Source organism: Talpa occidentalis, unplaced genomic scaffold (genome assembly GCF_014898055.3).
Source record: "Talpa occidentalis isolate TD23 unplaced genomic scaffold, MPIMG_talOcc4v2.1 talOcc4.9, whole genome shotgun sequence".
Taxonomy (NCBI): domain Eukaryota; kingdom Metazoa; phylum Chordata; class Mammalia; order Eulipotyphla; family Talpidae; genus Talpa; species Talpa occidentalis.
The window spans coordinates 49,994,598-50,019,496 of NW_023605305.1; the positions used below are offsets into that span (position 1 = coordinate 49,994,598).

Here is a 24,899-nt window from a genome sequence, read left to right on the forward strand (position 1 = left end):
TTGAAACTTTCACCAGGATGGAAAATGTTTAATAAACTTAGAATGGTGGGTTTATTAAACTATAATGTTATTTACAGTCATAACTCATCAACCATAAACACAATAATGTGTTTGCATGGCATGCTATAACAGAAGCTTTATTCAGAGTTCATTCAGAAAACAATGGCAAAATAAATTTCAGTTGCAAATTCACAGATACAAGCTTCAAAGTATAAAGTTGTATATAACAAAAAAATACAAGTAATATTTATAACAATAACTTACAGATACAAACTAATGATAAACTACAATTTCACAAAGAATTGTAAACATTTTGCACACTTGTCAGTCCTTTCTTTTAGGCAAAGTGCTCTTTTGATGACAAATAAATTAACAGATACATACTAGAGTGAACTATCTCCAGACAATACAAAAAAAAGTTTGATTTGTTTTCTCCTTGTAAACATAAGTTTTACAAAAAATGAAGAATCAATAAAAGTGTCTTGCAGGCCAACTATAGATACATACCTGGGCAGCAAAATGATGTTGGAAATGCTTTGGGTGTTAAATAAAAAATTAACATTAATATTTTTCAATGGTATTTTATACATAATAAATGACAAGTTTATGTCCTTAATCATTTCTATCCCTGAAAAAAGGAATTAAGTATGACTTATTGGCAGTTGTGTCATTGAATGGGGTAACAAGGGCTGGAGTCCAAGAGTTGTTGGTGAATGAGCTACAAAATAGAAAGACATTTGTGGATCAGTTTTGTTGGGTGAATAAAACTTATTTAAAAACAAGCAAGAACAATCCAAGGCAATGGGCTTTAATTACTCATTATAGCTGAGGGCACCAACCTATACTCACTCATTCTACTAACCTCAGCGGGAGCCTTAACATATTTAGCATAGTGAATATAATATTAAATGAGAATTCAGGGTGTTTTACCCCCCAAATTTTTATTTGGGTACACAAGCTTTTGCGTTTTTAATGTCCTCCATCCATACCCCATTCACTGCACTTTACCCTACATCTTAAACACAGAAGTTTTGTCTGCAGAGATGTTGCCACTGTTTACATGAAGGTGTCTGTATAGGATGATTTCCCCAATTCTCATTTATTATTGCTGCTTACCTGCCTCTTCTCTACATATATGTAACAAATGTTTAATTCAGGCAATGCTACAATCACTCATGTGAACACACAATTTTAATGTTATTGTAAGCAAATGGCAACAAATGGTACAGACTTTGATTTCTTATTTCATCAAAACTAAAATGAAATTTTCACTTTTAGAAAGACCTGTGTTGTTTCAAACTAAACCTCACTCTGACAGCAACTAGGAAAGCTGCCCAAATTTTTGAAAAATCTGCTTGAAGGCAAGTGGAAGACACCAAGGTAGTGACAGATTACAATGTGAAGTCTCAAAAGATAAATGAAAGAAAATGAGGCTACTTTCCCCCCATAAGGCTAGTGACAATTTTAAAAGAAAAATATCTAAGAGGCTTAGCAGAATTTTTAGGAGTTAGATTTTGCCTGGGTGGCGGGGAATAAAAATTAAAGATTAAGGACCACTGAAGAGAAGCCCTAGTGTAATCAATAACAACTAAAATAAAACACAGGCTTTGGGGAAAGGGGTGGGGGGGGGCTCCCTAAGGGTTAAATCCAAGGAGCAGTGAACCAGAAAAGTACCAGCCCTCCAGAGGATTGACAGCTGATTGGATTAAGCTGATCTTCCGATAGCCAAACCCCTGCCAGAGGCCAAACTAAATTCTCTGCCTTCTGGTGGAAGATATCATCCAAAGCCTCAAATTATTTCTAGTTTTTCATACCCAACATCTGAAATACAATAAAAGTAATATGACAATTAAGAAGACATGAATTGATTGAAAAAAAGAGGGGAAAAAAAAAAGAGATCTACAAAAGATCCAGATATTAAAGTTATCAGACATGAACTTTAGTATAACTATAATTAATAAAGGAATAACTTAATAAAGGAATAACTTAATTCCTTAATAACTTAATTAAGGAATAAAGTAACAAAATAGATATTTCCAGTATAGATACTAATGAAAGAACAAAATGGGAATTCTAAAACTGAAGCTAGAATAACTGAAGCTAAGAAACCAAAGGATAAAAATTTTACAGCATATTAGAAGAGAATTAATGAATTTGAGGATAAGCAAAACAAAAATATCTAGGCTGAAGCATAAAATGTCAAAAGACTGGAGAATGTGGAATTTTTCCCTAATGGCAGAAACAATATTTGACAAGATAAAAGTTAAGACTTTTCCATAAAGAAAAACATTAAACTTCACATATAAGGACCAATGCTAGGCATATTTATAATGAAACAGAAAACAGACACAAATTGAGAAAGAGACATTCACTTTTAAAGGAACAAGAAAAAGACCATCAGCTGATTACACAACAAAAATGGTGTCAGGTTAATTTTTAACTATCCATTCCCTAATTAACAGAACAATGGAAACCAGAAGACAAGTTCATATTTTCAAAATACTGAAAGAAAATAACTGCCAATGTAGATTTTTACATACAAAGGAAATACCCCTTACAACTTCATTAAAAATTAAATCCTTATGAATAAACCTAAGAAGAGATGGTAGATTTAAAAAACAAACCTCTAGAATATAAGAGAGAACTCAGAGATGGCCTAAATAATAGAAAGACATACTAAGTGCATGGCATGGAAGTTTTGTTGTTAGCATGACAGTTTCCTACAAAATGATCTACTGGATTTTATCAAATCTGAGTTGTTTTCCTTTATTAGTAGAAATAGATAAGCTGACAATACAAACTTGAAAAGAACAAAGAATGACAGATATCAAGAATGACAGATCTAGCCTAATTCAAATGGTAAGGTATTAATACAAACACAGACAAATAAATCACACTAGAAGACACAGGAATTGATACACAAAGTAAATGGAAACATGATTTATGAAAAATATACCATTACAAAGCATTTGGGGAAGTTGGTGTTCATCAAGATAGCGAAAAAATTTCTCATATCAGATGTGAAACTCAGCTCTAGATGATCATATCTCTAAATGTCAAAGATAAAACAAAGCTTCCAAAAGATAACAAAGGAGAAACATCTTCATTTTCTATGTATAGTAATAATTTCTTGAACAGGTCACAAAATAAGTACTAGCCATGAAGAAAAAAGTGACAAACTACATTAAATATAAGAACTCTTCTCAACAAAATATACCCTTAAGAGAGCAAAAATAAATAAATAAATAAATAAACAGCAAATCAATGATAGGAGATATGTGCAACACATATTATCATTAAAAAACTTATTTATATGCATAATATAGCTAGAACTAAAACAAATCAATTGGGGAAAAAAACAGACAAGCCAATAGACCTGCAGGCAAAAACTATAAATAGGCTCTTCAGCAGAAAGAATATATAAACAACCAGTGGAAATACACTCAATGTAATCAGTCATGAGGGAAAAGTAAATTAAGAAAATGAAATAGTTCTAGACGACAATCAAATTGGCTAAAATGAAGAAATGACACTATATCGTGTTGGCAAGGATATGCACCACCTGGAGCTCTCACACTGCTGGTCCAAATATAAACTGGCTCAAGCCACTATGAAAAGCGGTTGGGTCAAATCAACTGAAGTCGAATGCATGTGTAGCCTACAGTCCTATGTTTTACTCTCAGGTATGTACCAAAGCAAAGAGTGAATTAATGTGCACCAAAGGACATGTACAATAATCCACAGCAGCATATTCATAAGAGCCAAATGGGAAAGAACACCAATGTCAATCAACTGTAAAATGGGAAAATTATGGTATATTCTGAAACTAGAATTCTATATAACAATGACAACACACAAACCACTGATCCCTGCAACAATCAGATGACTCTCCTGAGCAATGTAACTGAAAGAAGAGCACACAGAAATATGTTTTGAATGGTTAATTTACAAAAAGCTCGGAAAAAAGCAAAACCAGAACATGGTTTCAGAAGTCAAGGAGATGAATATTTCTGAAGGAAGGATTTGAGAAGGGTATAAGATGCCTGGGATGCTAATTATGTTTTATTACTTCATCTACATAGTGTTTACATTTGTATTTATTAATTTATCAAGCTCTATATTATGTGTGCACTTTTCTATAGGTAAGTTTTGCTTCAATAAAAAAGTCTTTTTAACAAAAGTCATTAAACCCCAATCCAAAAATCTGTGTGTGGGTACTCTCTCTGACCATAGGAAAATAAATTATTTAAATATTTATAAGGCTAAATTAAAAAAAAAATTCTAAGTATAAATCAAGAACAAAGAGTCATTTTCAATATGTATATTTTAGCTGTACAAGGGGTCTTAAACTTGTCCCTTAAAATGCTGTCACAGGAATAGGAACATTTAGATATGCTCTCTACCGCACCCCCACAATATTTTTCAGCTACTATTGAGGTAATATTTCAAAACATGAATCCTATCAATAACCTAATATTAGAAGGTATCAGATACTGATTGCTTGGGAGACAGCTATTAAATGTTGGGATACCTACCATCCATATAACTATGCAGCGCAGTTAGCATCGTGCCGTCTTGGGGCACATAGGCAGAATAAGCCATTTCTTCTAACATGGGTGGAGACAGCCTGGAGGGCGGCACTGCTGTGACTGGGGCAGAGGAGGAGTGATTAGGACTGACGTGTTTCTTGTGGCGTGCTCTACAATTCTGAAACCACACCTGAAGGAGGAGAGAAGCAATGTAGCAGATTCTGAGTATAGCATCAACTCGGTTTCAAAAGGAATGCAACCTCAATTGCTCTACCACATAAGCACAGTATCGAGCTAAATAAGATTTCCTAAAATGTGTAGACAGAAAAGAAACATTCAAGCACAAATAACAATGGTCATTTTCTTTGCTCAAATTAGAACTATCTGGTGACTTACACCTTGGAGTTGATTCTATACTAAACCCCTTTCTACCAAAGACAAAAAAAAAAAAAAATGTGTAGCTAGGACTCAAGAATTCAAGAAAACTCTCCTTAGCTTTTCTTCGGGCATTTGTGATTAACAGAAAAAGTTCTTCTGATAAGAACTTAAAAAGAAAACGTACTAAATGTATTCTTAGACACCTGCTGAACTCATTTCAATCTTTTTTCAAATGACTAAAAGTCCTACTGATAACCTAAAGCTTTCTCAAACCACTTGATTCAGTTATTGCAGTCACATTTTAAAACCTGATGAATTTTTAATATCTCTCTGTGAATACAGAGATTATTCTGTAAGATGCATGTTAAGGTCAGGCATATAGTATGAAAAAACTGATAATATTTAAGTATAGTTAAATACAAACACATATATAAACTATTAAGAACTAACCACCCTACTATTCACTCTATTACAGAAACAAAGGAAGTTTATGGGGTGGGACATGAGCTCTGTCTGAACAAGGATATGTTTCCCAGAATGTTCCACTAAATGACCTGCCTGCCTGTGTCTAAACACTGTTACTAGAAAAAAACTTGACTGTGGAGTGTGACTCTATTAAAACATTATAGCATTTATTAGCTACTGCTCTAAACAACTCTGTCATGAGAAGAGCAAGAGGTGGAGGGATTATTTAGAATATCAGGAAATTAAGACAAGAATATTTTGGGATCAGGGGAGGCAGGTAGGAAAATGTCAGGGGCATAAGTCTGTCTGGAGTGGGGAGACAGTAACTGAATAACTGAACACTGAATAAATAGAACAGAAAGAAGACGCAAAAAAATTGTGAGAAAATGTTGGTCTGATTTCAAAGACACACCCTACGCCTGGCAGTCAAAAATAAAGGGTTATGGGCCTCCCAGGTGGCGCAGCGGTAGAGCGCTGGGTTGCGAAGCTGCCCGCGGCCTCTGTGGCGCCGGTTCGATCCCCGGCTGCTCCCCGGCCACCGGAGGAGGGTCCCACATGGCGCGCAGACCTCTCCTGCCGCCCGCTGCTCCCCTCAGCAGTGTACTTCAGTCCTTCTGCCTGGTCTGCTCCCTACTCTGGCTCTGGTGAATTCTCTCACCCTCCCGCGCTTCTGACTGTACCCAGTGCATGTATAAACAAAACAAACAAACAAACAAATAAATAAATAAAAACATGCCTCTATAAAAAAAAAAAAAAAAAAAATAAAGGGTTATAAGAAGTATAAACTCAAGAACTAAAGGGGAACAGTTAATAATGTAAAATGTAAGTGGGGTTTATAGATCTGAGCAGGTGGTAAAGGGTAGCAGTCAAGAAAGGATTATAGGACAAGACTTAGGTATATATTGAGGGAAAGGAGTAGAAGTCACAGCCACAAATCTCCTCCCAGAGTCTTTGCTAGACTTTAAGATAACCTATACAGAGACCAAACCCAAAGCCCTCAGTCAAGGCTCCATTAACAATACATGCCACTAGCACCATCCACCCAGCCAAGAAAATAAACTCACACATTCCCCACGATGTAGGAGGGAACTTCTGCTGCTTTCCTTTCCCCCTGATAGTGCCCACACATGCCCAAGAGGAATATAAATAACTTAATGCACATGGCACTAGGTTCCCAGAGTTCCTTCGAGGTATCTTTGGTCTCCCATAAATTTATACTGGCTGTAACCTACTCAGCTTAAAAAAGATTCCATCTTCTTAATTAAAACAAACAAACAAACAAACAAACAAACAAACCAGACATTGGAAATAAACATGAAGAAGAGGGTATAGGCATAAACAGTGAAATAATTACCTTAATAATAATTCTAATAGTTCCTTAGAAAGATCATTTATAGATATTCAAGCATAGAGAGGTTTGTAAATACGAGTCATATAACTTGCACAGCAAAATACAGTTGAAGATTCCAGACATAAAAAAACAACTTTTGACATGAGGGCTATCCAGATCAGAATTTAAATACAAGTCCTCTGACTCTTCTTATTGACTTAAAATTTCCTCTTCCTGCTTTGCAAACCTCTAGCAAGACTTAACATTTCTTCCGAGGAGCATGCTTTGAAAATATGCTCCTTCTATTTAAAAGATTGTAAACTACTTAATCTGAAAGTAGGCCATGAAAACATTCTGAAAAAGAATAATGCATTAAATGAACTCTTGGAAAGCCCTTATTACTAAGAGTTAAGCATAAAATGGTGTATGAAAAAGAATTGTCAAATATTGGAAAACATGATTTAGGGAACAGTGGCTAACTATTTGGGAAGAAAATAAGATAGAAAAACCCTACCTTAATGGAATCAAAAGTTAACTCCAGATAACTTAAAATTTAGGCATAAACAATTAAAACCCTAAATCTTTAAAGAAACAAAAGTCACTACTGACACTCTCTAGGTGAAGACATAAAAGAAGCCAAAACTATATAAAAGGATCAAGCGATTTGAATACATAAATGTATAAAAATTCTATGTGGAAAAATGAATGGAAAGGAAATTGATGAAAGGTTATAAAAGTTGGTATGATAGAACTGAAATTGGCAAGATGGAGAGGAAATAAACAACAGAAAAGTATGTAAGAAATATACAATTTTGAAAATTACCAAGTAAGTACACATGATAAATTTCATTGATAATAAAATAATTAAAATAAAAAACAATGAGTTTTTTTTAACTACCAAGTTGCAAAGGATGTCAAAGAATGACAGCATTCAGTATTCTCATGGGGGTAGAGAAAAGGGAACTTTCATATGTAGCTCTGGACAGAATAAATTGGTATGAACTTTATAGAATGTGATTTATGTACTATCATTTAAAAGCTCTAAAAATATTTTCTCTTTTGATTCAACAATCTCACTGCTAAAAATTTACCCTACAGAAATTATTGGGCAAACCTTCAAAATAAACATACAATGTTCATTGCTGTATTTGCATGATAGTGAGAAACTGGAAATAAACTAAATAAATTGTGCTATGTTTGATATATGCTATGTAGATCTTACTATAGAAAGGTATTCCCAGTACAATGACTGGAAGAAAAAAGTAATGTTTTATCCTTTCCTATAAGATACACAACTCAAAATTCACTTTTCTGAAATGGTATGGTGAACAATGATTGCATCTGGTTGCAAAGTTTTAAAAGTAAAATTAACCATTGCTAGTCTATGATTTCAATAAAATGGATACTCTGTTATTAATGACTCACTAATAGACTTTAGCCAGTAAAAATGTGCCAGTCTTTGTGTATTAGACCATTGTTTCTCCACAATTTTGAGAACCTATTTGGCATAACAGAATGAGTCTGAGTAATAAAACTAACTTTTCTAAAGTACTATGGTCAGTGCTAAGAATTAGGCTGGGTAAAGAGGTTATAACTATTTGAGATCGATCACAGAAATTCTTCAAAAATACTATGAAGGGCTATATAATTAAATTGTGTACTTAAAGTGTATGTACAAGTAATATATTTGTACGCTGGTACTCCTTCCTTTGCCATCTTATTAAAAATATTTAAATTAAATCTTTACAGATTAAAAGCCACCATTCAAAATTACATTTTCCAAATTTTCTTGAAACCAAGTTAACTTGTTTGTAATACTGGTGACCTAAATATTGGAAATTACATGACAGATGCCTGTGACCTTCCTTTTACAAATAATAAAAAATTTTCTGAAAACCCTCCATTCTCCTTTGCTTGCACCTTCAGAATAATCTGAAACCTAACTAACAGTCATGATTCGAGTAAGCTGCAGCAGACATTGTCATTGAATTGTAAAGGTTTAGATAAGAAGGAGCCCTCAGTCCATGGAGTATGAACTACCTCAGCAAAGGTTAAACTTTCAGGTAGTATACTACTTCTGCCTCTATGGAGAGCCCAGATCATTTTTACAGACTTTCACTAAAGCTCTTCATCAAGAGTAAAATTTGTCTTTTCCTACATTCCCTTGCAGATACTTGATTCTGATATTTGCAAGATGTCTTTCACATATAAAGATATCTATTCTGTGTATACTACTCCTATTAGCATCTCCTGATCTTGAGCTAAATATCCTTGTTGCCTTTAATATTAGCACCATTCTAGATCTTTCCTGACTTTGTTGGCCTTTCTTTAAAGGAAACGATCCTTCTAGATGGGTTCCTTGTTGGTCTCCCTTTCTAAAATTGGTGAAACCACCACAATGACCCAGCTATTTGGGCAATACTGAGGTCATGGGATTCACCTTACAGAGTCTCATTACACCAAATCTACTGGGAATCTAGGTCTACAGAGAAGCAGTAGCACCATTAGGTCTTTCCCACTGATTTCTTTATAGAGATTATTTGTTAATTATTAAAAACGTCAGGCTTAATAAGAATATGCTGAAGAATAAACACCTATTTATCAACCACCAAATTTAACAAATAAAATGTTATATTGACAATACTGTACTTTGTCTTTGCCCCCAGTGAATTTTATCTTGCAGGTTACAGTTACTTGCATTAATTCCTTAAAGCGTGAGCACCATTTAAATTATTTTCCATTTCCCTGATCTGTCTATGAGCTATTAACACAGTTGGCCACCTCCATCTTGAGTCTACCTCACTCCTTTATCCTCCACGATGCTTTTACACCAGACTCATTCCCTGATTCTGGTTTTTGCTATGTTGTATTCAAAATAGCATCTCTTACCCCACTCTCTCCCTAAACACCATTCTGCAATGTCTACTGTCTATAATCTTTTCTAAAGGATCTTATCCAATTTTGTGGCCTTAGATCTCTTCTTGAGTTCCATTTATCCTGTTTACATGTCTAAATGCCACCATCATTGCCTGATTAGCAGAGCTAAAAGGGAATTCATGCCCCTCTCAACTATCAAGCCAGCTGTCTTCTGATTTTGATATCCTACCAATGGCACAAATCCCAGGGATATTTTGACTTCAAATTTATCTTTGACTTCTCTCTACTTTCTCATTATAGTATCCAGATCTCCCCCCCACCCCGCCCCTGTTTCTAGTATCCTGCACCTGCCATCAGTGTACAGTCAATTAAATGTTTCTTAAAAGATTTTCTAGGTCACTAACCAGTTATGTCTCCTCAAAAAAATCAGTACTGTGCTGGGCATCCAGACTAATCTGGCTCTATCTAGCCTCTCCCAAGTGTAATTTTTCCTATATACTCTCACCAACTCTTTCTCCTAAAATCACATATATTTCTCCTGCTCAGATGAGAACTCTACAGTCACAGGTCTCTCCAACTTCAGCTCCAACAATTTAATCACCCACAATCTGCAAACATAAATCTTTTCAGTAAATGTGCTTTAACTGGCCCTTTCTCTACCTTTGTTCACACCACTTTCTCTACCTGGATCTTAAACAAAGGTCATCAACAACCCCTAAACACATTCACATAGAAAAGTAAACAAACAAACAAAAAACCACCACCAAAAAAAAAAAAAAAAATCAGCCTCAGAAACAGGTTTAACATGAAATAGCAATTTTCTTTTTTAGCCTGAAGATCTAGGGTTGCTCAGAGGACTGAACAAAGTAACATGTGCAAAGTGCCATCTGCAGCCCAGGCCAATCAAGATAATTATTAATTATCAGGTATAAACAACTGATTTAGAGTATGAAGAATAGTAAAATGGGAAGATAATGCTTTAACATTTCTTCACATAAACAATGCATATTCCCATAAAGACCTATGATAGAACTTTTAGTGTTCCTTGATTAACACCTTTAAAATGCTCACCTGTATCACACGTCTGCTCAAGCCTGTTCTTTCTGCAAGTTTCTGGAGGGTCTGTGCATCTGGGTTGTTGTCCTGAGCAAACTGTGCTTGCATAACCTGTTATTTTTTTAAAATGTAGGTCATAAATAGCTAAAAAGAAATTCGATCTTCTGCATTTTGATGATGAGAAAGATAAGACATGCACACGAAAATGAGATACTAGTATTTTATTAGTTGAAAACTATGATGAGGCAGTCTGTATAAATGAAAACAATGCATATCTAATAAATTTACACATAATTTGCTATGCTGAGGTCTTTAAAAATAAGTAATTTCAACATAAAACCCTGCCTCTCAATTATGCTAGTAAAAATAAGTTCACCTTTTCTTTTCTATTCTTATAACCCACAAATTAAATGCATATGTATAAAGTCTCATTTATTATTATTTTTCCATTTTGTTGAAATTGTTAGGATAAGAAAAAATTTTAAGATATAAAAATCATATCATATGTCTAATTTCTACTGAGCTAAATGCTCAAAGGTCCATGCTACAAGAATGCAAAACAAGTTACATTTCACTCAGTTATTGTTCTAGCACTTGTTCTATGCAAAGGAGTATGTGGGATCTTAAAAAGAGATAACCGATAGCCCATTGAATAGGAATTTCCTAAACATCTAAAGATTGAAAAAGCTCCCAGATGATTCTGATGTGAACCTATTGGATTGGAACCACTGTGCTAAGTGCTTTAACAGAGTGACATATGAAAAAGCTGTCCTGGGTCTCAACTTCCTAGGAGAAAGATACAGACATGCCAATAACTACCTGTAATACAAGGTGAAGTGAGAGATGTGAAGGCAGGGGTGGGAGTACCAGAATAAAAGCACAAGTAGAGTCCTTTGGATTCTTTCAGAAAAGCAAGTCATGGGAATCAAGCAGGATACCTGAATTTCATTACTTAAATTCATTACTTAATTAATTGAAGGATTATACAATATAAAGAAAGTATTACAGTGAGAAAGGGAAGTTCAGCATCCAACATGATTGTACACAGCTATTGGTGTGGATTGAAAATAACCTATCTACCGTAAGCATTGCTGGCCTCAACACTCTTTCCAACGGAAGAGTCATTGTATTCTCCACTATGCTTCTCATATACTATCTCATGCCCCTGCCCCTGTGACAGGACAGCTACATTATTCATTCAACAAGCTTAGCATTCTCTGTGGCAGAAAGTGTGTTCCTTGAGGGCAAAGGTAATGTCTTATTCTTCACATCCCTAGGAGTTAAATCTCCTTCCCCATATCATGAATTTCAGAGTATGACATGTGAAACTTGACCAAGTGAGGAAAATCTGAAGATAGAGTAGGAAAAATACAAGACCAGTGTTGTCCCAGGAAGCCTTATGAGGCTCAAAAATCATAACTTTTTTTCAGTTAAGTTCTGATTAGTGACTCTTGTAGAATAAGTTTTTGCTAGCTTCCGAGCAGGATCAGCCTAAAAGTTTACTTCATTTTTCTTTCTTACTCCAAATGTGTTATTATAATACCTCCCTGTGCAAACAGATTTGGTTTTACATGTAGTAGAGCATGTAACATCCCAAAGAGAAAAAAAAAATAGCAAATTAAGTATGTCTTATTTTAATTTTTGAAAATCAAAAAGCTGAACAGATATTTGAAGATTTGCTATAAAGTCATAATTGATAATTTATAAGACAAAAAAGCATGCTTTTCACAAATACATTTTAAATTCACAAGTAATGGATCCAAATTACATTAATCAATTTCTCATCAAGGAATAAAGCAAAACTTAAATGAACACTGATGGCTGAGAAAGGGAATCTGCTAAGAGAGGTGTGCTTATCAGTGTTTAGTCTCACATATAACCCTTTTAATTTCTATTTAGCTTCATTATTCATAAAGATGCCAAAACCCATCCCAACCCTTTTCTGAGTTCTTTTAACATCTTCAAGAAATAAGCCTCTTGTTGATACTCAAAATGTTAAGGCCAAGAGGTCTAGCAGAAATGTCAGGAGTGTGCACAGTAGCTGCTGACTACCTCAATCTGAAAGCAGATTAAAGTGAATGCTAATCTGGACATACGTAACATGAACAGTCATTGAGTAAGTGCTTCCAACTATAATAAACAAATCATAATAGTGTCCAGAATATAATTTCTACCAATGGGACAATATTTGAAATATTTTTACCAAAACAAAATACTATTTTATTTCATGAGTCTTAAACTACTTTTTTTCTCCCCATAATTTCCTAAACAATTTCTGGAAATTATCTTGGCTATTGCTCCCATTCTGATTCTCTTTTCTCCAGATACTTCACAAGTAGTCTTGAATTACTTTATTGATCACCTGACTTATTTTTATTATTTTGCTAAATTCAAGCACCACAAAAATATATGCAACATTTTAAAATATGCAACTTGATAATGAGAATATACTGCTTGATTTACTAGAAGTTCTGGAAAAATAAACAATTCAGATCTTTAAAAAATCTACAACAATCTTAGATTCCTAAGTTTTAAAGAACCACTAGAAGACAAGGATTTTGTCTCATTTGCTTCAGTCATAAGACAGATGCCAATTAACACTGAATGAGAACATTCTTTGAAAGCATACCACTTCTGCTTTCACTTTTTAAAAACTATAATTCTAATATATAGTTTTAAAATCTATGATTCTGATGACATTTTCACATAACAATGCACGGCTTAAATAGTTTATGCATATTTGCCATTTGAAACTAGCTATCAGACTCAGAATCTCACTCTGATTTAGCTGCTACTGCCAGGCAACAGTTTTGGTAAGGCAAAGTTCTACTGATGGCCTCCTGGAGGGCCAAGAGAAATGAAAAGATCAGAGGTTTTAGGAGCAGGCTCTAAATCTCTTTTCTGCCATTCCTGTAGTGGTCTCTCCTGAAGGGAATGGCTACACCTCTTGGAATTATTGTTAAGGGCTAAAGGAGGTATGTATTAAACGCCTGGTATAGAACTTGGTGCACAAAGAACTCCACAAGTACTATTCCCTTTTTATTAAATTAATATCCATAATTATCTTCCTGCTGTCTATATAAAATACTTTCATATTTTCACAATTATAATTTTAATAACAAACTTTTATGTCAAATTAAACTTATCAGCCTTGTAATAATTAAAATTATATGCAGCACTGCATGTAAAAACGTTTTTAAAACAATATTTTATACTACCAATTCAGTTTTTATTCAGACACCTGAGTATCTTGTCACTAGGTCTCCCATAGGTATTGTATCTCCTAATTTAAGATTTTACATGACCTTCATTACAACCTAATAAGACATCCAGACAAAGAAGGTCCAAGCAGTAATATTTCTAATATTTTTTCAATTTCCTTACCCGTCATGCATTACTTATTGACCATTTAGTCTATTCTTAAAGTAAGGATTTACAAAACAATCATTTGTAATTTTTTTAAATGAATCTAGATTTTAATGCTAGATTGCTTGCTAGTGTCATTAGGTTCCCTTGTAATATTTGTAGAAGTATCAACATTCTCAAAATAAAATTTCTCTCAGAATATTTTCATTGCCTTCATCTTAAATAATGACAATTCTTAGGATTACTTTCACCCATCTGGTAACACTGCAATGAATGTCCTTTAAAGTACGAGATAGTACGGATACTATGGATAAAGCACCCTGTACATGGTCGGTGCTCAATAAATGTTACTTTATCTTAACCTAAAACAAATACTCCAGCCACATTAATAATTGTTTTCTTGAATTTGCATAAACTGAAATTATGGCAATTATATTTAGGGCAACTAAACTGGAAATAACGCCTCCCTTTGCAGGGGACATAATCAACCTTTAACATCAAATTACAGAATTACTCCCTCTAGCCTGTCTAAAAACAAGAAAGGGTCTGTTTGACTGGAGTCAATCAGTAGATTCCTGTTTATGGTAAGTCATATTCAATTCTTTCCTACTCAGAAAACATACAATCTTATCCATTAAAAGACTCATTGTGGTTTGTTAAAGAGATGAGTATATTGTTGCACCAAGGACCCACTACTGTGTGTCTCTTTCTGTTAAGAGTCTCAAAATATTTTTTTGTTGCCATTATATGTAGCAATGGACTAAATCAATTTTATCAGGAAGTCAGACTAGATCAACATTTTGCTTCCACTTTGATAACTAGAAGAACCCAGGGAAACACAGCTTGAATGATGAGTTCACACCATTATCAGAACTCTGGAAGTACTGATAAACATTATAGGACAAAGAGTATCTTTTCACACATTCACCAAGTTAGTTTTCACAAAAAGTACAAGCTAAGTTTTTGAAAACACAAAACTACTTTTAGACAGCATGTCGTGTGTGTGTGTGTGTGTGTGTGTGTGTTTTGGTTTTGGTGGGGAGGGACTTCAAAAATCATACATTCTTTGGCATGTCTACCTGGAGTTGATCTGCTGTAAAGCTGGTCCGAGCTCTTTTTGCTGGTTTTGGATGATTAACATCTTGCTCTGTGAGGAGGGCACCTTCAACACTAATCCCATTACCTGCATTAAAACAAAATAAAACAAAATACCATACATGTTGATGATTCAAAAGGGTTCACTGGTCATGCAATAATTGGTCTTTTGCATCTCTTGGCTTGGTTTCAAAATGCATACATGTTCTACATTGCCAAATGGCTTAGTTTAAGTTTTTAAACACACTAGAAACACACTGTGGAAACATTCCATTTTTAGGTTTGTATATTTAGTCAAAAGTGAAAATTAGAAGTCCACATCCCACAGTTCATTCTTAGGAGGGCAAATGCAAGGAAACAACTGGTTACACAAAGCAAAACAGAACCCTTAACTCAAGGCTGCTGCCTGAGTATATGGCACAAGGTTAATATACATGCCATGGCTTTCCCTGTAAATAAACAGATGGAGACCATCACTAAATAGAGTGCTTAATGAGTTTTACCACAATTGCATTGCACAAAATAATGCATTAAGATGACCTTAGGAAAAATCATATTTATCCCTGTGTTCACTGTTCCCAAAGACACAAAAGTATTTTAAGTATATATTTACCATTTTCCACTTCTCTTTTTAAATTATCCAGCATGCAGTCATAATGCACTCTGCAGAGGACTTTCTCTTCCACCAAAGCAAACTCCTCTCCTGTTGAAAGTTGCCTTTTGCAAGAAAAGCAGGCAAAGCACGCCAAGTGATAGACATTTCCCTTGGCCCTCCGGACCCAATCAGTAGAATGGATGTGCCTCCCACAACGAGCACAGCGAGTTCCATACCTTCTACAGTAAACAGAAGTGCAGGAGGTGAATATTTTAATGTTTGGTGAGATATTCATCAGTCTAAGATCAAACTAACACATTTTATTACTCATTGGATTAAACTAAGTATTCAAATCTTTCAAAAATGAAACCGGAATCAATTATATTTTTGAAAGTCAATATGGTACCAATCAAGACTTGAGATAGGGTCGTAATTCAAATCTGTTTATAAAACAAAAATTTCTCATTGTTAATCTAAGGGAAGATTGTATTTTTTCTTTTAAAGTATATGGAATACTAGTTTCAGAACCCCTGTTGTAACAAATACCAATGCATTTATAAATTATCTAGAGACTCAAGATTCATTCTCTCTGTATCTCTCTTTCATTTTTAAGAATGAAAAACTTAAAGTACAAAAAGTATACCACTAAAGATATAATGACTTCTTAAAACCAAGTTGAGGTCATTAGAAAATGCTTTACGCGCAAGTTTTTAATGTTAAAACATTTCAACATTTCAAAATGCGTAGAAGAGAAATTGTTCAACCTGGGGGTGAGAAAGGAAAACTCAGAAATGTTTCCCTTGGTGAATTAGCTATTGCATTGTTATCCACAGGGAGGAGAAAATATCTGCAGTTTTCAGAGATATATCTGGACATCAAATTCAGTTTAATCTTAAATATTCCTATTTTCTCCCAGTCTTAGTGACTGCATACTCTGCCGTATCTCCTATCACAATTTTAACCATGGCTTGGCATGTCCACATCAAACGAGATAAGTATATGTGTCTGTGTCCATTCATTAATATATCTAGTGGTATTGCTAGTTATTTTAAATTAACCTGAAAAACTAAATCCTAAAAATAAATTTCAGAATACAATAATGAAGTATAAAAACATACTTAATGAACTTTCAACAAGACTTTGAAGCCAAACCTTTCAAAGTGTTTTAAAATTGCCATTAAAAATTAAGATTAGCATATCTTAAGTGAAAAAAGAGACAAGTTACTAGTATTTGTAGGAAATGGAAAGTAAAGATGACAAGAAAGACGGGCTTTTGGTAATTACAAAATTTGTGACTTTCTGAAATAAAGGACTCTTAAGAAGAAAGGGTTTCATGAAGTACTTTAAATTACTTAACAATTTTATTCAAATCATTCACTAAACTCTCTGAAATCAGTTTTTTAAATTGAGTGTAAACAACGCAATTAGTACTACAAACTTTGTTATGTAGTATTAATTTCCCAACTTCACAATGAACACTTTTATTTGGAAATGTAAATAAACACAGTACATCTTATAATTCATGCTTAAAGATGATTTTCAGTTTCTAGAAAGCTCTATCAAGAATTGATTTATAAGAAAGTTTTAAATAATTAACAAAGTAATCACACAGAAAATGTTACATTTAATATTTCAGGTAAATATAATCTCATAAAACAAAGATGAAAAAACAGACAAAAGAATCGGGCATCTATCTATAGTAGAATAGCTAAAATATTATTCTGAATAATACAGTGTCTCACAATCTCCAAACTGCTAGTATAACTAGGGATCATTCTACAGTAAACTAGTAAAAGCAAAACAAGACCTTGATTTGTCTCCATATAAGTATTCATTTCATCTTATCACACCCTCCAACAAGAGGTTTTGTCACAGTAAGTCAATCATATTTCTTTATTTATATCTATGTAAAGAAGAATCCCTGTTTTTAATACCTAAAACCTTCATTTCTCAAAGTGGAAGCAATTATTTAAAATTAGTTTTTTTTTGTTGAATCCTAAAACATAAATATGCTTATTTTATTTGCTTTAATATAAATTATTCAAAAAATATAAAATATTCTCCTTTTGAAATCTAGTATATAGAAAAACTGGTCTTCAATAAACAAAACAAGAAAACCTAGTTATGAAATTCTCTTCGCATTAATAATTTATTGGAGTGTCTACTTAAAAACAAAGTTTCACAGTGTACCTGAAATAATCAAGTTTGCAAAAAATGTCTTTGTCTTTAATATAACAGCTTGTATGTCTTCCTAAGGAGGTTCTGCAGACACTGCAGGAGAGACACCGAACATGCCAGCACAGGTCATTCACCTATAAAGGAAATTGGGGAAGGATGAGAAGACATTCTATAGCATTCACTAATTTTGCATACTAAGCAATTTAAAAAGCTGGTAAGCTCATACTTTAATACATGCTCTGAAAATTTTCATCTGAAAGCGTTATTTACATAGATATGCACCCAGATATATTCTCTTTTAGATCCTAGCCCCAAAGTCATGATACATATTGAATATTTTGTTTAAAATTTTTGGACCCATGAAGAATTCGGGTTTTGTTTTGTTTTTTTAAATCGCACTTACATGAACACAAAAAATTCCAGTCATGCATACAGGTTTGTTTTCCTTTTTCATTTACCAAAATCTTTCTGCCACAAAACCTGGTAGCTATGAAGTCAAGTCACACACCTTCTCAATTTACTTCTTGGCCTAATAACTATGAACTGTACACCAGTTAAGTTGAGAGAAAGAAAGTAATAAAAGAAGTTTTGTAAGGTAAATACTATTATAAAGAAGTTGGGTAATCCATTCCCCTTAGAAAACAGAAGTTGCTAAAATAGATTTAAAGTTGGTATGGCAGAAGCCCTGGTTCCCTTCTAACATTAAATAATAGAATAAAGAAGTATTGGTAACCCTACTTAATTGTTAGACTGCTGGGGAAAAAAAGAAGTCAGATTACAAGTACTTCCAAAAAGACACCCAAATATCATTTGCCATTTACACTTTAAGACATAAAATGGCGCTTATATTTTCTAAAAATGAACGTGAAATACTGTCAGTTCAGGGAGGTAATCACAATTATCTTCACTGTAAGCTGCTGCCAAATACTATAAGCACCACACTTCAGATTTCAGGAGGAATGAAGATATGTACTAGATTTAACTTGTTGCAGTGCACGTTCCTAAAGTTCACTCTTGTTAAATGGACACAAGAACTAGCTTTATGTGTAAACTGAATTTCACGTAAAAGATAGCAATGACGCAAAAACACCAGTTATACCCTACAAATGGATTGAATGCCTAAAATAAGAAAGTAATGACTGTGAAATATGCCTTTTGCTACACTATTTCATATTAAAGACTACCTGTCCAGTGATTTTATCAGATTAGCAACACTGTTCAACATGTTTTTCTGTGATATGAAAGAGAAGAAAAAAGTTTCACTGACTTTTAATTGCAGTTATGTGCCTCTTTTCAAAGCATTATGAGAAAGAATAACATTTAGGTGAAATTTTTAAAGTTTTAAGCTTTAAACTTGCTATAGAAGAACAACACATTTACTGTACAAGAAAAAAGCAAAGACTAGAAAAATATGAGGACATTAAAATAAAAATTATTAGTAATGGTGAATACTGTCCTGGAAACAAAGATGTACTTTCCTTCTATTTTTTACCTAAAATAGGCCCAATTAAGTTAAAGTTTAGATGTATAGACCTCCTAAAGTATTCCACTGTTTAGGGCCTTGTGCACGTCCATCTTATCCAGGCTTTTGCTTGTCTTTTGTAAGCAAGGGTAGAGTCAGGCTTCAGGACAGAGCTATATGATCTTTTAATTCCCTGAAGCCAACTAATGTGTGGTTTGCATCCTTTCCTCAAACTTTTAAAAAAATGTTTTCCCCTTACCTTCCATTCTTTTCCAGAGAGGAAAGGAAGGTAAAGAAAGAAAATTCTGGGCAATGTAAACCACTCCTGATGGCTGGTATTGATCCAATACTTATTTGTATATAGTACCAACCCAGAAGAAGCACACAAACTGACAGGGCACTTAAGTATTAGTCAGGGCAACAGATGACCCTCCCCCGCCACCCTTTCTCTTACTTTTTACTTTGCTTGCCTCACAAGTGAAATTTCTATTATCAGTTATACCCTCAAATGATACACTGTTCTAGCATTTTTTTTTTTTATGAGCAACTAAAATTGCATCTAATCTTATGTGGAAGAACTAAGTACTGGAAATTGAAAGTAAAGAACCCAAGAATTTGTACATAATCATATAGTATCAAATTTAGGATTAATGTACTAATATACACAAAAAGAGAGCACCACAAAAAAGAATAAGACTTTACATAGAATAATTCATTGAGAGGACTCTAGTCCTATTATAAAGAAATTTTTTATATAGCTTAGATAACTTCGACATCTCATATAATACAAATATATATAAAAGTAAATGTATCCTAACATATAAAAGATGAACATTAGAAATTATTTTCCTATTTCAGAGGAACTGATGTCACTTTATCACTTCATAAAATATCCTCTCTGCTATGAAATGTTAAAGCTTTCATTGATCCATTCAGTAAGAGTCTTAAAGATTATGCTAATTATTAAGAGGGCTCATTGGAAATAAGTGCCAAAAGATGAAATATCCAAAAAGGCAGAGGTCTAGAAACATTGAAAAGTGAATCTTAAGAGTGCAGATTTAAAGAGAAAACCATGTTAATCTGCCAGAATCAATCACCAGTTAAGATTAATTTAGTACTTCTTAGTGTTTTCATCAAGACTTCTTTTGGTACTTTATCTGAGGTTGTATCTTATAGGGTATCATTTCCACTTTACAAATGCAGTAGCTTTGGATCTTGAGGTAGAAATTTAAAGCAGCCCACAAACTTGCTTTTTGAACTTACACTCTCCATAATTAATCTTTTTGAAAAACTGGGGGTGGAGAGGTGGGAAGGAAATAGAAAGTGAACTGGTTTGCTACTAATTCAGTGTAGGAGAGATCGTTATTTTAAATAGTGGTTTTTAAAAGCTATTGAAGTTGAAAACCCATGGTATTAGGATTAAGACACATGGGACCATGATCCTGCATGCAATGACATGGAGAACTATGGCCTGCCAGAATTTTCACTCTAAAACTCCCCCTACTATATTTTAAGAGAGAAGTAAAACAAATTAAGACAGACAGTCAATTCTCAAGCCACCACTTGAAGCGCTTCATTCCAGGCATCTATCTTTCTTCCTCTCTTACTTCCTCCTTTCTTTTTGCCTAACTTTACATCAATTTCTATTTTGCCCCCTAAGCATTGGAGATTACATTAAGAGGCACTGAGTGACCTTTAAGTATAAGCCTTGATAAGGACTGGAAGACACTGAAAATGAGTTTTATTTAAATACTCCTATCAGTTTTTACTTTGAAAAAGTCCCAAGGTGACTAACTGTAAACAAACACAACACTACGTAAAGAATATGTTCAGGAAAGACCCTTTATGGCACTTTACAGTGGTTGTCACCAAAGGAGACAGTGCAAAGGGGTTTCTGTCAACATACAGCCACATGAACTCTCTTTTGGCAGGCGAGTGGGTGTTATTGGCGGTGAAGGGAACATAACCCGTGGCTTAGCAAAAAAAATTATCAGGCAGAACCCTCTTTTAGAAGAGATAAGGATTTCTCCACTTTTGTTCCCTTTCATGTCGGTGGCCTGTACATCCACCTGGGGTATGACACTTCCAACCACGATGTATGCATAACACAACAGCTGTTTTTTGCAACAAGGGAGATTCTAATATTTCTTCTCTCACTCCCACCGCAGGAGTTGCCCTTGACTGGGGTGTGTTGTTGAGCAAGCCTGCAACCTCTAGCGGGAACTGGGGCAGAAAACAAGGGAAGAAAAAAACCCACAAATCTTTCTCTTTCCCCAGAGTTTTTCGCTGCAATCCCGCTCCCCTTGGGCCCCTCGGCTCACCCTACCTTGAGAAGGTACTTGTCCACGATCTCCAGGCCGCAACTGTTGCACACACACTTGCCAGGAGGGCAGACGGAGCCCGAGGCCATGGACCGGGGCGAGGACGACGGGGTCAGCGGGGCCGAAGAGGAACACGAGTCCTCGTCCCCCGCTCCCTCCGGGCTCACCTGCAGGAAGCCACGAGGCGAGGTGGCAGGCGGTTCTAGACCCTCCTCGTCTCACCCCGCCGATACCCACAGGTTCCCCAGCGCCTCCTCTCGCTCCCCGCAACCCACCCCCAATTCCTAAGATCTCGCTTTTACCTCCCTGTCCCCTGGATCCAAGCTCGCGCCACGCGCCCCGGCCGACCCCTGACCTCAAGCACCCGAACGCCTCGCCACCTCGCCCTGCCCGCCGCGAAGTCTCAGCTTCCCACCTCGCCCCGCCCCAGACCCTCCCTCCAGCGCTCCCCGAGGGTCAATTGGGTCCCGAAAGCCGGGCGCGGACTGCGGCCCTCCATCCGAGGCCGCCTTCCCGCAGCGAGTCGCGCCAGCACCCGGGTCCCTCCCCACTCACCAGTCCCTCTTCCCCGGCGCCTTTCCGAGTCCTCCCGGCCGCCAGGGCTGCAGTCCGCCCGCACTCTTCCGACATGAGCCCCCGGTGCTGCGGGGTGGGAGGGGGGCGACAGGAGAACAGAAGAGAGGTTCAGAGCCGGCACGCGCAGCCCCAGCCTCAGCCTGGGGCGCGCTGCGCGGGCTAATGAAGGCCCCCGAGGCGCAGGGCCGCGCGTGCAGCCGTCAGGGCGCCTGGGCCCCGGCGCCACGGGCCAGCGGGCGGACGCGCAGCCTCCCGGCTTGGCCACGGGCGGCGGCAGCGCAGCCCAGCCCCTGCGCGCGGCGAGGCGGCCACCAGAGCGCCGAGGGCTCGCCTAGAGCGCGGCGGAACTCTTGGGGCTCCGGGTCCCAGCGCTCACCGGAGCACGTCGGTTCCCCGCCCCCCTGCCGGGGGTAACAAGTTAATAACAATCATCCCAGCACAAAGCATTTTCTTTCTAGACGTCAATCACGGCGGAGCGGGGATCACCCGGCTAAAGGGGGTGCAGGGGGCGGGGGGAGGGAGTGGAGTGGGAGAGAAGAAAAGAGAATTCAGAAGGGGGTGGGGGAAGAAACTTGATTTCTTTAATAACCTCAATTAAAAGAGCAAGACACACATATATTTTTAAAAAGGGGGCTTTTTGAATTGGATAGCCCGAAAGGTGAAGAGGTTTAATAGGATACTTGAAGGCTAATTACAGCAGGATTTAAGAAGCCTGGTGTTTGTTCCGATGACAATTTGAATGAAAATGCTTCAGATTAAACCGAGCCAGCAGCTCTTTCGTAAACTTACAGCAATTAGAGCTGCGAGTGATTTTCACTCGTTACTTTAAGGTGTAAATTGCCACTTACAGCTCAGTAAGTCAACATTTGAGCTCCTAAAGGATTATTTTTAACCAGCGCAAAAAGCGGGTCGAATAATAGAAAATATCCAGCTGAATTTAATTTGTGCCATTAAAAAAAACCCAACCTCGGTCAAAATGTTTTAAAGCAACAACGCGCATTGCTCAAGTGTCTCCAAGCGTTAGCTGGAGTTTTGTTCTTAAACGAAAACGCAGCCTCTCTAAGGGTTTTTCTGTCTTCGCGTACGAAAACTCCGGGGGGTGGGGTGGAGGGGGCAGGGGTCACTGAACTCGAGTGGCCCAAAACTGCGTTTCTGACTCTTCACCTCCGTTCTTTCCTCCCTCCGGCAGCAACCAGCCGAGAGACCGTCCAGCCCCAGGGGTCTCCCGGGTCCTCCGCCGGCACCCTCGGGGGGCGCTCCCTCCGCCAGATCCCGCGCTGCGACGCAGAGGCCGCGTCCTCGCAGACACAAAGAGAATTTAAGCAGGAAAGCCCGGCGATCGCCTGGGGAGCTCCGCCAGCATCGGAGTAGAGACAAAGTAAGCGGCGTCCAGTCCCGGTCCCGCTGCGGTGCTTACACCCGCTGGAAGTGACTTTCAAACTTAAAACGCGAGAACCCCCCGCAGGTTCTGCCTCCGGATAGAGCTGAGCGCGTGTCAGTTTTCCCCATCTGCTCGCTGAAGGGTGACTCGCGAGCCCTGTCCGTGGGCTCTCCGGGTCCAAGCTGGGACCCCCGAGACCTTCCAGGAGGCGCTTCTATTTCGCGATGAGCCCCCGGCCACGCCGACCGGGTCCCCGCGGAGCTGCCTGGGGCTGACTAGCGCCTGTTCGAGGCTGCATGCAGGAGCCGCGCCTCTGGTCCCCCCGACAGCAGCCCAGCCCTCGCGACTCGCGGTTCCCTGCCACCACGTTCATCACCGCAAGTAGAACAAAAGCACGACTCACTTGCACCCGAGAGCGCCTTAGGCTCGAGGCTTCGTCTCCCAAATTACAGTCTCCATGCCTCAGGTTAAGTGAGCTTGCGGGGAGGGGAGGCAATCAATGACTGACTAACGCTACTACGTAATAATATATATATATATATATAAGCCAAGTCTGAGGATGAGGCCGTTACAGGTAATTTCTGAACCTAGTTTGGGAGCCCAAACAGCTCGCGTTTCAAGGAAACTGCGGTTCAGCTAGCCTGGCCTGGCGTCGGCCCGCTCACCTTCTCAGGGGGAACTGCCAGCTCCGGCACGTCCTTTTCTTCTAGTTTACACACAAACATTTGATCGCTTTTCCAATACATGGCACTGCTAGGGCTGCTTATCACATACCAGCTCCAGAGGGTCAGAGGCTGTCCGCGTCTGCCGACCTTCCCCCGCCCCCGCCCTCACGCGCTAATAAAAGCTGACACCGAGCAGAGTGAGTGCTACAAGTAAGTCTTCGTCCAAAGAGGCCGCTGTGGCTGTAACTACTCTCTGATGTACTGTTCTGAAGATTCTTTTCCCAACTTCACTGAGGTCTGTTCCTCCAGGAAGCGGAAAAAAAAAAAGTTTTGTTTTCCAGAGGGTGGAACTTACATAAAGGGAGGGAAGGCAGTGTGGGGGCAAAAGTCTTTTCCTGGAGGAATAGTCTCACCTCCTTAAGGAAAAACCCGCCTTCTCTACATGTGAAGATCTTTATCAGGACAAGCCAACTTACACCAGATTTAGTATTAAAAGGGAAAAAATACCCATTGGGAATGGCCTGTTAACTTCTGACTTAAAAAAAAAAAATCTCTCTGCATTTGCCGTGGCTTTTTAATTCTCACTCCCCAACCAAAAACTAAACAAAGATTCAGGTTACATCTC

General features: G+C 37.2%; 1 protein-coding gene across 2 annotated transcripts; it reads right to left on the reverse strand.

Annotated features, from left to right (window-relative positions):
- LHX8 (LIM homeobox 8) lies at positions 1 to 24,574 on the reverse strand. Of its 2 annotated transcripts, XM_037498836.1 has the most exons (9): positions 24,013 to 24,574; positions 22,208 to 22,294; positions 21,658 to 21,819; positions 17,882 to 18,003; positions 15,710 to 15,930; positions 15,081 to 15,184; positions 10,651 to 10,746; positions 4,536 to 4,719; positions 1 to 718 (listed from the first exon to the last, which is right to left on the reverse strand). In XM_037498836.1, exons 2-9 carry the CDS (start codon positions 22,280 to 22,282, stop codon positions 642 to 644), a joined length of 1,041 nt encoding a protein of 346 aa, XP_037354733.1. In that variant the 5' UTR covers positions 22,283 to 22,294; positions 24,013 to 24,574; the 3' UTR covers positions 1 to 641. The 2 variants fall into 2 exon arrangements, with proteins under 2 accessions (XP_037354733.1, XP_054547476.1); XM_054691501.1 differs by lacking the exons at positions 1 to 718; positions 24,013 to 24,574 and adding an exon at positions 1,686 to 1,821 and having other exon boundaries at positions 22,208 to 22,282.
- Positions 24,575 to 24,899: the final 325 nt, after the last annotated feature.

Coding starts and splice junctions, on each gene's coding strand:
- LHX8 (XM_037498836.1), bottom strand. CDS start 22,282: ATGTCGGAAGAGTGCGGGCGGACTGCAGCCCTGGCGGCCGGGAGGACT. Junction 10,747..15,080: donor TTACAGCAGATCAACTCCAG/GTAGACATGCCA, acceptor AAAAAATAACAG/GTTATGCAAGCACAGTTTGC. Junction 4,720..10,650: donor TGAGCAGACGTGTGATACAG/GTGAGCATTTTA, acceptor CTCCTCCTTCAG/GTGTGGTTTCAGAATTGTAG.